This window comes from Lemur catta, chromosome 11 (assembly GCF_020740605.2).
Source record: "Lemur catta isolate mLemCat1 chromosome 11, mLemCat1.pri, whole genome shotgun sequence".
Taxonomy (NCBI): domain Eukaryota; kingdom Metazoa; phylum Chordata; class Mammalia; order Primates; family Lemuridae; genus Lemur; species Lemur catta.
The window spans coordinates 51,254,879-51,271,632 of NC_059138.1; the positions used below are offsets into that span (position 1 = coordinate 51,254,879).

At 33.4% G+C, this 16,754-nt stretch overlaps 1 protein-coding gene across 9 annotated transcripts in view; it reads left to right on the forward strand.

The window, feature by feature from the left end:
• The window catches only part of CFAP69 (cilia and flagella associated protein 69), a 62,086-nt gene that overhangs the window by 23,502 nt on the left and 21,830 nt on the right, over positions 1-16,754 (forward strand). For all 9 annotated transcript variants that reach the window (XM_045564047.1, XM_045564048.1, XM_045564039.1 and 6 more), the window contains 8 exons: positions 1,915-2,064; positions 2,165-2,342; positions 4,371-4,494; positions 7,050-7,098; positions 7,194-7,315; positions 9,579-9,795; positions 12,085-12,249; positions 15,193-15,311. In XM_045564047.1, the coding sequence (XP_045420003.1) occupies positions 1,915-2,064; positions 2,165-2,342; positions 4,371-4,494; positions 7,050-7,098; positions 7,194-7,315; positions 9,579-9,795; positions 12,085-12,249; positions 15,193-15,311 (1,124 nt within the window). The remainder of the gene's footprint in view (positions 1-1,914; positions 2,065-2,164; positions 2,343-4,370; positions 4,495-7,049; positions 7,099-7,193; positions 7,316-9,578; positions 9,796-12,084; positions 12,250-15,192; positions 15,312-16,754) is intronic.

Here is a 16,754-nt window from a genome sequence, read left to right on the forward strand (position 1 = left end):
GCTACTCAGGAGGCTGAGGCAGTAGAATTGCTTAAGCACAGGAGTTTGAGGTTGCTGTGAGCTAGGCTGACGCCCACGGCACTCACTCTAGCCCAGACAACAAAGTAAGACTTTGTCTCAAAAAAAAAAAAAAGGTAAAAAAAGAATCTTAAGAGAAAGGAGGAAGATGGAGAACAGCTCAAATGTAAAAGAAAGGGTATTAAGGTTTTGATGTTTTTAGGATAGGAAGAAATGATGTTTGTAGGCAGACAAGCTAGAAGCTGGTGAGTGGGAAGTGGAAAGTCAAAATTCTCAAAGAAAGCATGAGAGGATGGACTTCAAAGCACAAGCTTAGAGTTAACCTTGGCGGAATAACAAGCACCCTTCAAAGAATAGGAGACAAATGGTGTAAGTGTTAAGATAGAGGAGTGTTATGGTGTAAAGAAGTGAGATTGACCTTAATTTGATCAAGCTCTGAAAATTAGGACTTTTAGTGCTCTCACTAACTGTCACACAGTTTCAAGAGATGGGCATGGCTGGACATCTGAGACCACAGCTGAAAACTCCTCGGTAAAGTAGTTAAAAGAGACATAGCCCTGGAGGCAGGAATCAAGTCCATGAGCCTTACTAGTACTATATCCTTCTATGGAAATGTACCCTCCCTAGAAAAAGATACAGTAAGTATGAAGTACATTTTGGCCCATCCATATGATAGACTATTATGCAAATAAAAAGTCATGATTTTGGAAAATATTTTACAGAATGGAAAGAAACTTACAATAAAAATTTTAGTGGCTACAGTAGAATATAAAATTCTGTATATACTATGTTACCAAAATTATATGCATATATTAAAGATATCAGCAAGAAATAATACTAAAATGTTAGTGTTATTATCTCTAGATTGTAAAATTACAGGCAATTTTTGTCTGCCTCTTCATACTTTTTGAATGCCTTTTTAAATTCGTTCAGTGAGTTGCTAGGGCATACCATACAGAACCCATCACAGCAATGGACAGGGCTTTATCCACAACCAGAGATCAACATCTCAGAACTAGGTCAGAGTTCAGGAATCTAGTTGGTCTCAAAAGTCAGATAAGTGAGATCACTAAGTGAGAAAATAGCCTTGTCTCAAGTAAACAAGTATCCTCTGGTGTTTATTTAATCCCTCTCATTGAATGTGGTTAGGCAGACACCTGCATCAAAAGGAGAGGTAGTGTTTCTTACTGGTGCTAAAGCAAAAGGAAATTCTTATATTAATAAGACATGTCACCAAGGATCAAGCTCCCCTAAAATACCATTAAATTCAATAGCATTTATCAGAGCAGCATTACATTTTTCACCTCTTATTTCATTGTGGACACCACATAAATATCTCTCGAAAGCACTGAAGTAATGCATTGGCCCAAATGGTGAAACTGAATAATAAAAACATTCAGTATGTGTAATGACGCCATTTTCCTTTATGGAAAGTCATATGTACTGACAAATAAGAAATATTGTTCTCTTTTAGAATTTAAGATGTATCCCCAAAATTTGTGGTCCTATTTCAAATGATACACCAGGGATCAGCAAACTGTGGACCCCAGGCCAAAATAGACCCACTGCTTTAAATAAAGTCTAGTTGGAACACAGCCATGCCTATGTATTTTTATATTGTTTATGCCTACTTTCTTGCTACAATATCATGCTACAATGTGCTACAGAGTTGAGTAGTTGATAAGAAACCTTATACCTACAAAGCTTAGCATGCTATCTTGCCCTTTACTAAAAAAATTCACCCATTCCTATGCTATATAATTCTTAAATGCCATATACTTTTTAAAGGTTGTTGGTTATTGCTGTTCCTTAATGATAGATAACTTACTCATTCCTTTGGTCTCAATGATCATTATGTGAGATAACTGTATATATTTATTAACTAATTGTTGTTAGGTTACCAGCAAGCTAGTTCATCATACAAGATTCAAATGGCTGAAGTTGGAGGATTGGCAAAAACAATGGTCCAGGCAATGCACTTGCTTGAAAATCAACTTGTTGAGAAACTTTGGGTACTGAAAGTTCTACAACATCTCTCAACTTCTGGTTTGTATAATATTATTATCATCTTTATCATCAACTATTTTTGTTTTCATCTAACAATGTCAATATTATAAAACAAATAATTTTTAAAATTTACTTTCAGAAGTTAATTGTACTTTAATGATGAAAGCACAAGCAGCCAGTGGAATTTGTGCTCACCTCAATGACCCAGATCCCTCTGGACAGGTTCTATTTCGTTCATCAGAAATACTTTGGAACTTATTAGAAAAATCTTCAAAAGAAGAAATAATACAACAGCTTAGTAACTTTGAATGTTTGCTGTAAGTATATGTGGTTAGATAGGAATGTTTTTTTAACCTTAAAATAATAGCCAGTGACATAACTAAGATCTTTGTTTGAATCCGTGTTCAGTTAGACTTTTGATTCATGTAATGGCTGTTTCAGGACATATTTTTTGTGCCATGAGATAAATGAATCTACACAATAACAAGTGCAGATTCCTTCTATGTGGAAGGCTCTCAGAGTTGGTTATTAAATTATGCCTTTGAATCTGTAACATAAAATTAGACATTTAGAAGAATTATTTATTTATTCAGTAAATCTATTAAGTGTTTACTCTGTTCTAGATATTGCAGTAAGCATTAGCAATAAAATGTGAGTAAGTCTTCAAGTTGCTTATTCACTTATTCAACAGATAAATATTGTCTGTGCCAGGTTCAGTACTAGGCCACAGAAATACACTTGAAAATAATATAGGCATGGTCTGTATTTTCATGGAATTTAAATTATGCTAGTAGAGATAGGCAAATAAATAGACAACTAAAAGAAATTATACTAAATGTTATTAAAGAGATTATTGGGAGGTACTACACATTTTTCGGAAAGTGAATCAGCACACTTCATTTGCAAGTGACCAAAAACCTAACCCACCTGACTTAAGCAATGTAGCAAATTTATGGACTCATGTAGCTACAAAGTCAAGGGATAAAACTAGTTTCATGTGCAACTTTATTCAAGGCTCAGCATAACTTGGTCTCTGTTCATCTCTCTGCACTGTCTTCCACTGTGTTGTTAGCTTCACCCACAAGATCCACATAGTAAGACCTAATAAGTATAGGTTCACATCAGATCAACCTCAAATCAAGCAGAAGAAAAGGCTTGTTATCCTGAAAGCTCAGAAAAAATTTTTTGAATCGAGTCCTTGTTGGCTCTGAATGGTCTGATGTTGGTCAAATGCCCATTTCAGAGTGAGTCACTAATACTAATGCCAGTGGAAAGAATGCTCTGTCTAAAAGGTAGCTAAAGGCAGCTTCATGGGACCAAAAGTCAGGGATGAGTAAATGCCTAAATAAAAATAAGGGTGCTATTAACATAAAAAGGACAAGTGGGTCACAGAGGCCAAAGCAACAAATGTCTACTGTCTACTGTAGAGGGAACTTCACCCAGAGTTGGAGAGTTAATAACTGCTTCTGAATGAACTCCAATCTAGTATCTGTGTGATAAATAGAAATTGGCTACACAGAAAAGTTTTGCATGCAGAGAGCATCCTAGATAGGAGGAACAGAAGTGAAAATAGAACTTATCAAAATCAAAAAACTGAAATTCAGTATGATGAGAGCATAAAGAACAGGGTAGAATGGTGAGAGACAAGGCTAAGAATGTTAGCAGGGATTGTAATGTGAAATGCCTAAGAAGCCTTTTAATAAAGAGGTAGGGCTTTATTCCAAGACCAAAAGAAGTTTTAAATGGCTTTAAAAAGGAAAATGACATGATTGAATATTTTAAAGTGGTCACTTTGACTGCCATATATAGTGTGGTTTAGTGGATTCTTGTCTAGTACATAGTGAATTGGAGGCAGATTTGTGGAAAAATTAGAAACACTTTCAAACAAATAATAGTATAATATAAAAAGGAAGATTTTGTTGATAGACACTTAAGTAGTATTTCCACAGAAGTATGTGTTTTAGTTTGGGCTGCTATAAACAAAGTACCATAAACAAAATTGCTTATAAACAACAGAAAGTTATTTCTCACAGTTTTGGAGGCTAGAAGTCTGAGTTCAGGGTGCCAGTGTGGTTGGGTTCTGGTGAAGGCCCTCTTCTGGGTTGCAGAGTGCTGACTTCTTGTAACCTCACATGGAGGAAAGAGAATGAAAGAGTTCTATGGGGCCCCTTTTATAAGGGCACTAAGTTAATCATAAGGGCTCCACCCTCATGACCTGTTTACCTCCCAAAGACTACACCTCCTAGTACCATCACATTAGAAACTAGAGTTTCAGCGTATGAATTTTGGTGGGACACATTCATTTGATAACAATATGATTTTTAAAATATGATTTTACTTTCTAGGGCTTTGAAGGAAGTATTTAAAAATCTGTTTATGAGAGGTTTTAGTCATTATGATCATCAGCTTAGAAATGACATATTAGTGATTACTACGATTATTGCTCAAAATCCTGAAGCACCAATGATTGTAAGTATGAATCAAATTGCATTAATTTTAATTGTGGAAGTGGTGGGAATGGGGGAAGGGAGTCTAAATTATGTTATAATATTTATGTATTTTGTTATAATGCCAAGTTATGCTGTAATGTCATGATGGTCACCAGTATACTTATCACTCTGCCAGTTCTTTGCATTCTTTTGGGAGTTTGGCATCCTCCTCATATTTTGTGATTTATGTACATATTTACCACATATGATGCTTTTCCTTCTTTCCTGATGATTCAGATTTCCATCTGGCATGATTTCTCTTTCCCTAGAAGAACTTCATTTACCATTTCTTATGGTGCTGGCTGCTGGTAACAAATTCCCTTAGCTTTCTTTCATCTGAAAATATCTTTAATTCATCTTACTTCTTGAAGTCTATGTTCACTGAATATAGAATTCTAAGTTGAAAAAAATTTTTCTTTTGGCACTTTCAAGATAATGTTCCACTGTCTTTTGGCCCCCATTGTTTCTGATGAGAATTATTCGTTATTTTAAATCATTGTTTTCCTATGTACAATGTATCTTTTTTTTTTTTCTGTATGTGTTCAAGGTTTTCACTCAATCTTTGGTTTTCAGCAGTTCTAATATGATGTGCCAAGGGCAGTCTTTGTATTTATCCTAGTCAGGGTTCATAGAGCTTCTTGGATATGTAAATTTACGTCTTTATCCAGATTTGGAGAATTTTTTCAGCCCCCTCCCATTCTCTCTCCCTTCTTCTTGTGCGACTCCAATTACTTATATGTGTGACCTTTTGATACTGTCCCACAGGTTTGTTCACTTTTTTCGATCATTTTCTCTCTGTTCTTCAGACTGGATAATTTGTATTAGTCTATATATTTAAATTCACTGATCTTTTTTTATTTGCATTCTGCTATTAATCCCATCCAGTACATTTTTTATTTCAGATATATTTTTCAGTTTTAGAATTTACTTTTGATTCCTTTTTATAGTGTCTGTTTCTCTGCTGAGAGTTGCTATCTTTCTAGTCAATATGAGTGTCTTTACTGTGGATTCTGATTTATTCCTGTGAAGAGTATTTTTTAATTAATATGTATTTTACTTGACTATACACATCCCTGTGGTGGATGGCAGCCCAAATCTCAGTTCGGTTCTTCTAGCCTGGTATGCTTGACTATTCCCTGCACTTGTGTGGTTCAGAGTTTTTAAAAGAGTTTGTACACAAAATTTGGGGTTCTCCCTCTGTGGTTCTCTCATTTATGAGATTTCTCCCTTCGCTTTCCGTTTCTGTGGTTCTTCAAGCCACTAAAACCACAGGGTTACTGATTTTTAGCCTCCTCACAAGGTGCAGAACATGGCCTGCTCTCAGGCCAAAAGCCATATTTTTAAAAAATGGGAAACACATAATGCCATTTCCTTCTTCAAAATCCTAACTTCCTTACAGTGTCTGCTTACTCTTGGTCACAAGATAGTTTTTATATTCTGTTCAGAGTTTATAATTGTTACCAGCAGGAGGATTTATCTTATAGGATCTACTCATGCATACTAGATACTTAGCCTCCCCATATTTTATAATATAAAAATCATCAAATGGATGAAATCCTAGAAGACAGATCTTTGGGAAAAATCTTAACATGTCAACCACATACTTTTTAGTTGTACTTCAAAGACCTGGCTGTGAAGGCATCAACTCCCTATCATTAGACATCAAGTGGTCCCAATATAGGAGACATAGAATTCTTACTGTACAAATAGGGAAACGGTCCGTCCTACATAGCATCCTGGTTAAGGGTGCAATTTGTAGATAGACTTTATTTTTCTCTGGAAGCCCCTGGTCAGTTAGTCAGTTCTCGTTACTGTCTTTGCAAACATTGAGATGAATTTCATGAACATGAGTTAAGGAAATAATATCCTCACCATTTAAAGAAACCACATGGATCCTAATGTAGTAGGAATGTAAAGCTATAAGCTCAAAAGTCCAGGGATTGCTCCTGTAAACTTTTCTTAATGTGCAAAGTCCAGCTAGAATATCTCTATCAGGAATGAATTCCCTCATGCTGAAATGTTTGCAACTCTGGTCATTCTTCAGGGCTTTTCATGTGAGGCAGCAACTATTATGTTATCGCTTAGCCAAATATTTGACATAATGAGAATGATTGGAGTAGGGGTTGGGGTGTTTAAGAAGAAAAACTGTTGAAAGTAACTGGATTTTCCTCCCTTATTGTGTCACTTGATAGTATAGCTAATGAATTACAGAAGTAACTATGAAGGACTAATACGTTTTGCGTTCTTACAGAACTTTAAACAGTATCTTGGAAAATATTTGTAGAATAATATAAAATATTTCTTAGAACTTATAGAAGCAAGTTTAAAATTAAATAAATTGCAAGTTTTTCTGACTATATGCTCTCTTTTTTTTTTTTTGCTTTATCCACATACTATTATTAATGCTTTATGAATTCAAAAGAATGACAATAGAGAATCTGATAAATGTGCTTAAGTAGTAGGTAAATTTGGCCATCTCTATCTTAATTTCCATCTAATTAATTCATCGTTCTGCTTTTTGTGTATTTCTATTAGGAATGTGGCTTTACTAAAGATTTGATACTATTTGCAACCTTTAATGAAGGTAAAAACCAGAAAACTTTAAACTTTTTATTAATTATCTTGAGGAATTCTGTACATCATTTCAGCTTTCATTTTACTCGTTTTTTCCCCTCACAGTTAAAAGTCAAAATCCTTTGGTAAAAGGACTTAAGCTTTCTAATTCCTATGAAGATTTTGAGTTGAAGAAATTGCTATTCAATATAATTGTGATCTTATGTAAAGATTTACCTACTACACAGGTAAAGAGTAATCAAAACAGGAAAATTAATAACAATTGTCTCACTTTGCGGTATAACTTTTTTAAAGTCCTCATTGCAAATCTTTCATCAACTCATATGTTTATCATAGAAAGTAACAAATTCTTACTGGCCTGAATTTTAGCTTTTAAATTTTTTCTTTGCTAATCTGTTACTAAACAGTAAAATACTTAAACCATATAAACCAAAAAAAAACAGTAGTAGAACCTGAGTTTTTTATTAATATATTTAGATCTCCTGAATAGGAGAGCATAAAATGGAAGAAGTTCCACATAGGCCCATCCAGCCTGATCATCTATCTCTGATTATCGTAGTAACAAGGGATGATTTAATGCTTGAGGAAATTGCTAACTCTGTGATGCCAACCTCAAACTCTTATAAACCTGCTTTTTCACCACACAAATCTGTTGTCTTTAATTTTTTCTTATCTATGAATTTACCTTAATACTTGATTTCCTACATAACAGCATGATGTAACTTAAAACACTGAAACGGAATTTCACTTCTGGCTCATCACCTCTTACTAGCTATGTGGCTTTGGCAAAATTACCTTATCTTTATGGAGTTCAGTTTCTCATTCTGTAAAAGAAAGGTTATACTACTTTGGCCCTGCTCACAGGGCTGTTGTGAGGTTAAAAGGAAGGCTTTGTAAACTATAAAGTGATAGAAAAATGTGTTACTAACAATTCTGTTAGTTTAGTTACTTGCTGCAGTAAGTGAAATTTCCTTTTAGTCCTAAAACTCTTTCAAGCTCCGAAAGATTACCATGAAAAAGAAGTGGAAATTCATTCTGTTAATATCATTACCAGTAATCTAAAGGTAGGGTAGTAGAGCGGTAAAGGCTTTAGTCAGGTGGAACCCCAGTGCTGTCACTTTGTAGGTACATGACCTTGTACAGATTGTTTGATTTCTCTTAAATCCCAGGTAGCTCAACATCTACCTCATGAGATCATTATGAGGATTTAAATAAGCTCAGCATTTTCTTAGTAATGCTACTTTGAAGAATATACATTTTTTGAGATGCTCAGAAAAAGAGGAATTGTCTTTACAGTTATAACTTTATTATTATATCAAAAATATATACTATATAGAACTTAAATATATTTTCTGAAATGCTAAATAGAAAATTATTCCATAAAATGTGGTTTATTATTACAGTGCAGTATTAAATAATTATTAAAATGGTAACTATAAAGACACTAAATAAAATTTATATTATAGTTTATAAATCTTGATTGAGTAACATTTTATAGGCTACAGAGTCAAGTAGCACAAAGATTATGGTGAGCTTCTTAAAGCACTTTGCGAGTAGTAGGATCAATAATTTTTTGATATCATATATTGATAGCCCCGTAATAGTAGTCATAATGAATATGTGCACTATCATTTGTAGTTCACTTGGTATTTTAAAAACATTATCAATTTAATTCTCACAATAGTGATAGAACTAATAGTTATTCCTGTTTTCTCAACTCTAAATCTTGCATTCTTTTCATGCAGACTAGTAGACAATTGACAAGACATCGTAATTGTTAGTGTAAAAAAGTCTTTATAGAATAATGCCAAATTAAAGGAAAATTAAACATAATATAGCATATGGTGTTTAATTCTGTGAACCATAAATATACATCAGTCAGAATTAGCTATAATATTAATTCTGTTATCTTAATAGCTATACTTTTGTCTTATTTTTATTGATGGATTGAATAAAATTTTAAAATACTAGGCAAATAATTAAACATGGCTTGTGACCTGACATTTATTTGATGGAATGTTTGTATAAGTTCTGTTGTGTTTGATTAAATATTTGTTGCTGTTGTTACTTCAGACAAAATTGTTTTTTATAATACAAAACTGAGTCTGTGAGATGTTTCCTTTTTTAAAAATAAGGAAAAGAAATGCCAGTACTTTATTTATCCCAGATTTTCTGCTCCTATGGTTTTATTGTAAACAGAAGCTAAATTACATATATAAGCATAGACAAAAAATTAATGTATACTTTATATTGTCAGCTAGAGAGTGCATACCTCAGAAAAGAGGGTCATAACTGTTATTTTTATATAATTTTTTGGTTTTGGTTTTGTTTTTGTGGGTTTTTTCTACCCATCAGAGGTTGGAGATATTTAAGAAGGAAATATTTTGAAATGATCAATAAAATTTCAAAGTATAAATCTTTTATTTAACTTCTTAGATTAAATAATTTTAATTATGTTTCTAACAAAGTATCCTTTGCTCTTTCTCATAGCTATTAATTGAGGGCAAAGTTGTTTTGGCTTTGTTTACCTATGTTAAAAAGCCTGAGAAACACAAAATAATTGAATGGTCTGCAGCACAGCATGAAGAATTACAGCTGCATGCAATTGCCACTTTGTCATCAGTGGCTCCTTTATTAATAGAAGAATATATGTCATGCCAAGGAAATGCTCGAGTTCTTGCATTTCTAGAATGGTGTGAGAGTGAAGGTGAGTGACACTGCAAGATTTTTGTCAAAATTGTAATCTTCTATTTCAACTGAACTCTCAATATATGCATAGAAAAGGCAATAAAATTAAAGAGAAATTTTAAAATGTAGATCTGTTTTTTAATATATTTTTGTTTTAAGAAAAAAAAGATTTCATTCGAAGTCAGATATTAATAGTAAATGTCATAACTGTAACACCTAAAAGAAATCATACATATAATCTGATTTAATTTTTTGTATTATTAGTCCTAGCCAAAAATTATATTTAGGAAGGAAATAAATCCTAGTAATGTTTTAATGCATTTATTCATCAAATATTTATTGAATACCTACTAGATACCAGATACTGTTTTGGCTGCCTAAAATACATTTATGGTTAAAATAAATAAAAATCCTTACCTACATAGAACTTAAAAACTAGATCTCTAGCCAGAAGTAAAGGCTCCACATGTAGTCTATCAAATTAGCAGAATCCCAATTTGTATTGTATTTTATTTTGATTCTTAAAAAGGAAATAAGAAATACATTCATGTTTTTAAAAATGTTATAAGAAAGAAACTGCTTTTTTTCTGGTAGTAATTTTGCTCTGGAAATAATTTTGTATGATGCATTTTCATTAGATCAAGAATATCACTCATTTGTCCACGGGAGAGGAAAAAAAATTATAGCCTTTTTGTTCTCTAGTTTCTAATATGTTGAGCTACTAAATTTAGTCTTGTCAAATTATTTTCCACTAAATAAAACAATTTTTCTGTCTACCCTTTATATCATTTATGTTTACAGAAGACTATAAGGCAAAAGGGAAAATGCTGCCTAACAAGAGGAAGACTGATAGCTAACAGTTATTGAGAACCTACTATATGGGAGGCTTTAAACACCTTACAAGTATTAATTCATTTAGTCCTCCCAACAAACCTAGGAAGTATAGGTACCATTATTATGCCTTTTTGTTAGATGAGTGGAACTCAATCTGAGAAGCTAGATTACTTGTTTCTGTCCAGGCTCCAGAAACCACACATTTAACCAACATATGCAATACTCAGAACAGTATTTTGAACTGTTTTTTTTAGCTTGAAACTTAAAGCTACTTCTAAAAGAACTTTTTAAAGAAAACATATCGTAAAGAAAAGAAGACTTGCCTTGCTATTTATAAAGACCTAACATATGGCTATAGTAATTAAAATTATGTGATATTGGCTCAGGGACTAGACCAATGGCATGGAATATATGGGAGGTTGGCATTATCAGAGATGATATTGCCAATTAATGAGAGAAGGTTGGTGCTGGGGCAGTTGGTTGTCCATGTGAAAAAGTAAAAATTAGATTCTTTCACTGTTAAAAAAAATCAATTGCAAAATGAATGTGAAAGACCTAAGTATGAAAAGTTAAACTGTGAAACTCTTAGAAGAAAATATGGAAAAATATCTTTATGATAGACATCAGACTGGGAAAAGATTTCTTTAAAAAAGACTCAAGAGCTTAAGCTATACAAGAAAGATCAATGAACTTAACTGCTATAAACACATAAATGTCTGTATGACAAAATCTGAATGAAATACTAATCTACAAATTGAGAGAAGACATTTACTACCCCTGTGACTGATAAAGGATTAAAATCCAGGTTCATAAAGAACTCCTACATATCAACAAGAAAATAACTCAGTGGAGAAGTGTACAAAGAGTAGGGATTGCCACATCACAAAGAAAACCCCAAATTTCCAAAAAACATTTAAAAACACTCAATCACATTGGTAATCAGGGAAATGAAAATTAAGATAACATTTAACAAATTTGGGGGGAAAATCAATTAGTCTTATTGTTTTTATATGGGAAACAATTTGGCAACTTTAGTAAAATTCAATGTGATTGTACTATATGATTCTAGTGTTACCTAGAGAACATGAACCAGAATGTTTATAATAATAGTTTGTACTAGTGAAGGATAAAGTATGATTCGTTTATAAAAATGAATACTGAAAACAACTAAAATATATAATCTAGACCTACTTGAGACAATGTGAATTTTAAAAACAATGTTGAGTAACACAAGCAAAAGATACAAACAACATGATACATTTGAGTAATATTTTAAAACACATATTCTGTTCTGGGAATAGAAGGAAGAAGAGGAAGGGGATATATTTTATTTCTTTAAAAAAAACTAAAGTAAATAAGACAAAATTTTAACATCTGTTTAAACGTGTAGATATATATCTGATATTTTGTTTATTTGAAATGTTTTTGTTTTAAATTTCTTGATTTAAAGTAAATTATTAATTTTTCTTCACAGATCCTTTCTGTAGTCATGGTAACAGTTTTCATGGTACAGGTGGCCGTGGCAACAAGTTTGCCCAGATGCGTTACAGTTTAAGACTTCTGAGAGCCATGGTCTACCTTGAAGATAAGACTATAAACACAGATCTTTGTGAAAAGGGAGCAATTCAGCAAATGATAGGTAAAATATAACATGGTAATTTACTGATGAAAGGGGAATATTTATATTATTATAGATATTATATAGATCATATAATACTATAGATTTTGTTTGAAATATTTTTCTACTGATTTGTTTTGTCTTTTTTTTTTAAGCAATGGAGTCTTGCTATGTTGCCCAGGCTAGTCTCAAACTCCTGGCCTCAAGCAGTCTTCCTGCTTCAACCTCCCAAAGTGCTGGGATTACAGGTGTGAGCCACTGTGCTCAGCCTTGTTTTATCTTTATGACTGAGGAACTCCTGAATATTTTCTTGATTTTTATTTCATATTAGAACAAACATCATAATCATTAATCCTTTAAACATTTGTTTCCTTAATTCAGATACCATTTCATTTAGGATTATCTTTATATATTTTTTAAATTGGCTATTGCTATGTTTCCTTCTTTTAGTAATAAGATCACCACTTTTGGCCAAGCCTTTTGGAGCCATTTTAAAAGAGGATAACATTACATTTTCCAGTGCATTTGGCTTACCAGGACACTGGTGTATACAGAAATGTACAGAGGAGTTTCTTTTCTGATATGAAATATTCTATGCTAAGTCACTTTATCCCCTAAAATAAGTACATTTAATCACAGTGTAAAATTCAGAGCCCCTAAATAAAAGCTGCTTTACTTTAATTTAAAAAATACAGTCCCCCAGCCCTCACCTTTCCTTAACTTTGAAAAGAGCTATAATATTTCAGTCATTCATAGCCAGTGATTGCTATATGAGTAGATGATATAATCTGCTAAATGTCAGTTAATTACAAATAGCTACTCAAAAATTCTTCTGTCTGTTAAATTAAAGTAAATGCCTACTTTTCCATCATTTGTGGAGTGGGGTGATAGCCTCCTATAATAATACTGGTAAGGAAAAGGAAGTATATTGAAAGGGGAGCTAGGCAAAAACATTTATCTTCTTACTGAGTTTGCTTAGGATGACCAAAACTGAAACTATATTTTATCACTCTTGTGCATATTGCATTGCACAAAACTCAGTCTTAAGGCCCCAGCCTAACTGGAGGAAGTCCTGGAAATATAATCTTCCTCTGTATGTCTGGGAAGAAATCTTAATCCTATCTGGGCTGGGGGAGTAGGGTAGGGAAAAGGGAAAACAAATAGCAATGGTTTTTCTCTTCTTAGAACGTTTCCCCTTGAACTGGAAAAAAAAAGCTGATCTCTTTATCATGTTGAGTTCTTGGAGACAAGGACTTTATCTCACTGAACCTGACACAGTTTTGTAGCAGTAACATGCTCAATGAGCAGTAATTACATTTTAAACATAAATATTTATACACTTTCTATGCAGGCACTGGGGTTACAAACATGTATAGAGCAGGCCGCTGGGGACCTTGCCCTTCCTTGATGAGAACAAAAGAATATCATAGAAAGATAGCATATGTTACCCTGCACCATCAGGCAGGTACTTAATGAGTAGTACAGAGAGTAAATGTTACAGAAACTTAAGAGGCTTGGGTAGTTTTTAAGGCTGGGCAGTCTTAATAGGATCCTGTGAGGGTAAGGGCAGTTTCAGGAGGGGATGGCCTTTCCAGTAAGGGGGATAGCATGAGCAGAGACATGGTGCTGAAATATGCACAATGAGGTGTTCAGAGCTAGTTTAAGTGAAGCAAAAGTTTTATGAAGACAAATGATATGAAATAGGTTAAATTGTACAGTCAGAAACCAAGCTGGAGAGTTTTGAGTAATGGACTACAATTTGAACTTCATCCTTTTTAGGCACAGGAGCCACACAGGGTTTTGATCAGTGAGGTCATGTGTCCAATGTTGTGTTTTAGGAAGAAGAATCTTGAAGAAATAGAGTGATTCAGAGTAGAACAAGGAGAAAAGGTAGAGGCAGGGAATTAAAGGGTACTTAAAAATGGAGCAAATAATTCAGTATTAACTTACTGTGTGTTACAGACACCAGGGAAAGTTACATGCCTACACCCAGGTAGGAAGGAGAATGAGATAATCTAGAAAGGAGAAGCAGACCTATGACTAGCAGGTTGCATTCATAGAAGATGCTCCTGATAAAGGCACATAGGCCCCTCTGTCCATGGAGTACCCCTTCACTGAACCTGCAGCAGCCTTAACTAGCCTCCCTGGGGTCTGATCCCCCACCTGTGATTCTTCCTAACAGGACCAAGAAAAGTCCCCCAGGGCCAGGCTGTGATTTCCATGCCCCTTCTACTTTGGAACATAGCTTCATACTTCCCTGCTAATGCCAGTGACCTCTTTAACACAGAAAAAAAAAAAGACTTTTGTTTCTCATTTAAAGCTTAAAGGAGAATTCCTTTTTGAGGCAAAATTTTATCATCAATATCATTTCATGAGGGTTAGTGGCTGTTTATAAGTCCTTTTCAGTTTTGATTAGAAGCAAGGGAGGGATTTTAAAGGACATGGAATGCTGTTACCTACAGTTGTTGAAGACACCTTCAGGTGGACATAACAAGAAGATGAAGAAAGAAATAACAGGAATAGAACACATACTAGAGAGTTCTTTCACGTTTGCTTAAAATTGACCCTGTTAACTCTGAGGAGAGGAAGAGATGAGATAAACTACAATCAGGCATTTTGGTCATATATTTGCAAAGGCACTCTTCTTTCATGAAACTGCATGTTTTTAAGCATAATTTGCTGAGTTGTCATCAGTATCAGGTTGTTAGGACATCTTTTAATGACACTCCATTAATTCTGTACTAGAATTTCTACATATGTGGGACTACTGATTGTATTAAAAGATCAAGGAATCCATTTGTCATCCTCTCTCTACAGCTTCTAGGTTACTACGCAAATGAAAATATCCCCTTCTAAAATAATTTCTCTAGCTGAAGAAATTTTTTAGAAGGAATTTCCAAATAGTAACTGATCAAAATAAAAAGCATCCAATAACTTTACATTCTTTAAACTTTTTCATACCAGGAATCTTTAAAAATATAATAAGCAAGCCTAATGAAAAAGAAGAGGCCATTGTTTTGGAAATCCAGTCTGATATATTGCTTATTTTATCTGGTCTTTGTGAACATCATATTCAAAGGAAGGTATGTATACCTGTGAAAGTTTTGTTCAGATCTCCCAGTCACGCAACACTATAAACTGTTATAACACTTTTTTAGTAAGTGCCCATAATTTTTTTTATCTTGTGAAAATTTAATTTAATTTTTTAATAATTAGAGTATAATTATATACAGTACAAGGTACAGATTTTAAATATGCCGTTTGATAGGTTTTAATGAATGTATACACCCATTTAACTAATACCCCAGTTAAAACAGAATATTGCCATCTCGCTAAAATTTCCTCATTGCCTGAGCAGCCATCCCCCCACCCACCTCCAGGCAAACCGCTATTTTTTTTTTTCTATTCCTATAGATTGGTTTTGCCTATCCTTTAATTTTATATGAATGGAATCACATAGTATTTACTCTTATGTCATCCAGCATCATAGTTCTGAAATATATCCATGTTGTTGCATGTATCAATAGTTCCTTGCTTTTTATTGCTGAATAGTATTCCACTGTATGAATATACCAAAATTTGTTTATCCATTCTTCTATCGATAGGCACTGGGGTTATTGCCATTTGAGACTATTATGAATAAAGCTTCAGTGAACCTTCTTGTACTAGTCTTTTTGTGGATATAATGCATTCATTTCTATTGGGTAAATAACCTAAGAGTGGAATTGATGTATCATAAAGTAGGGATGTGTATTTATAAAGAACTGCCAGTCTTCTAAAGTGGGCTATATCATTGCAAATGTTATTTGGGGTTTGAGTTGGGTTCATACCTAATACCAAAAGTTAGAACAAGTGCTTAATTCCCTTTGATCTTTTTTAGTTCCATCATAAACTCTGAGTCTCAGAGATTGATAATTTAAATATTTAACAACAAGAGACAGAATTGGAAAGATAAAAACCAAAAATGATCAAAGTTTCGATAGATAGGTTTTGGTAGGAGGCAACAGTAACAGTGAATGCATGCTAGCACCAAACTTTGGTGCAACTTCTTATATTCTCCCACTCTGTGCCTGTGCTCTTCTGGAAAACTAATCATAATCTTGCTTACTGAGAACCAGAACTGAGCAAGACAATGAGAACAATAGTTGGTAAGGGGAACATATTAAGTGGCAATAACTTCATCTAAATTATTGAAGGTTTTACCTTCCAGTTATATACTTATTTCTCTCTTGGGATTATTAGAAAATCATCCATGATAGTTATTACTATCTAGTATTGATCTCATGTGGTGCTAGACTGTATTTATTATAACATGGAAGAAAATCATGGGGCAAGTCTTATGGTTTTTTTTTAAAAAAAAAAAAGGAGAGAAAGGGAAAAAACAATCTAAAGGGACATTAAGCTGGCATATTGATTGATGCCCTCTCTTAAAATGATTAGCTTTATAATAATTTGTTTTAAATTCCTGAGAACAAGTATGAATTTTTTAAATTACACTAAAAATGCTATTTAATATTTTCCTAATG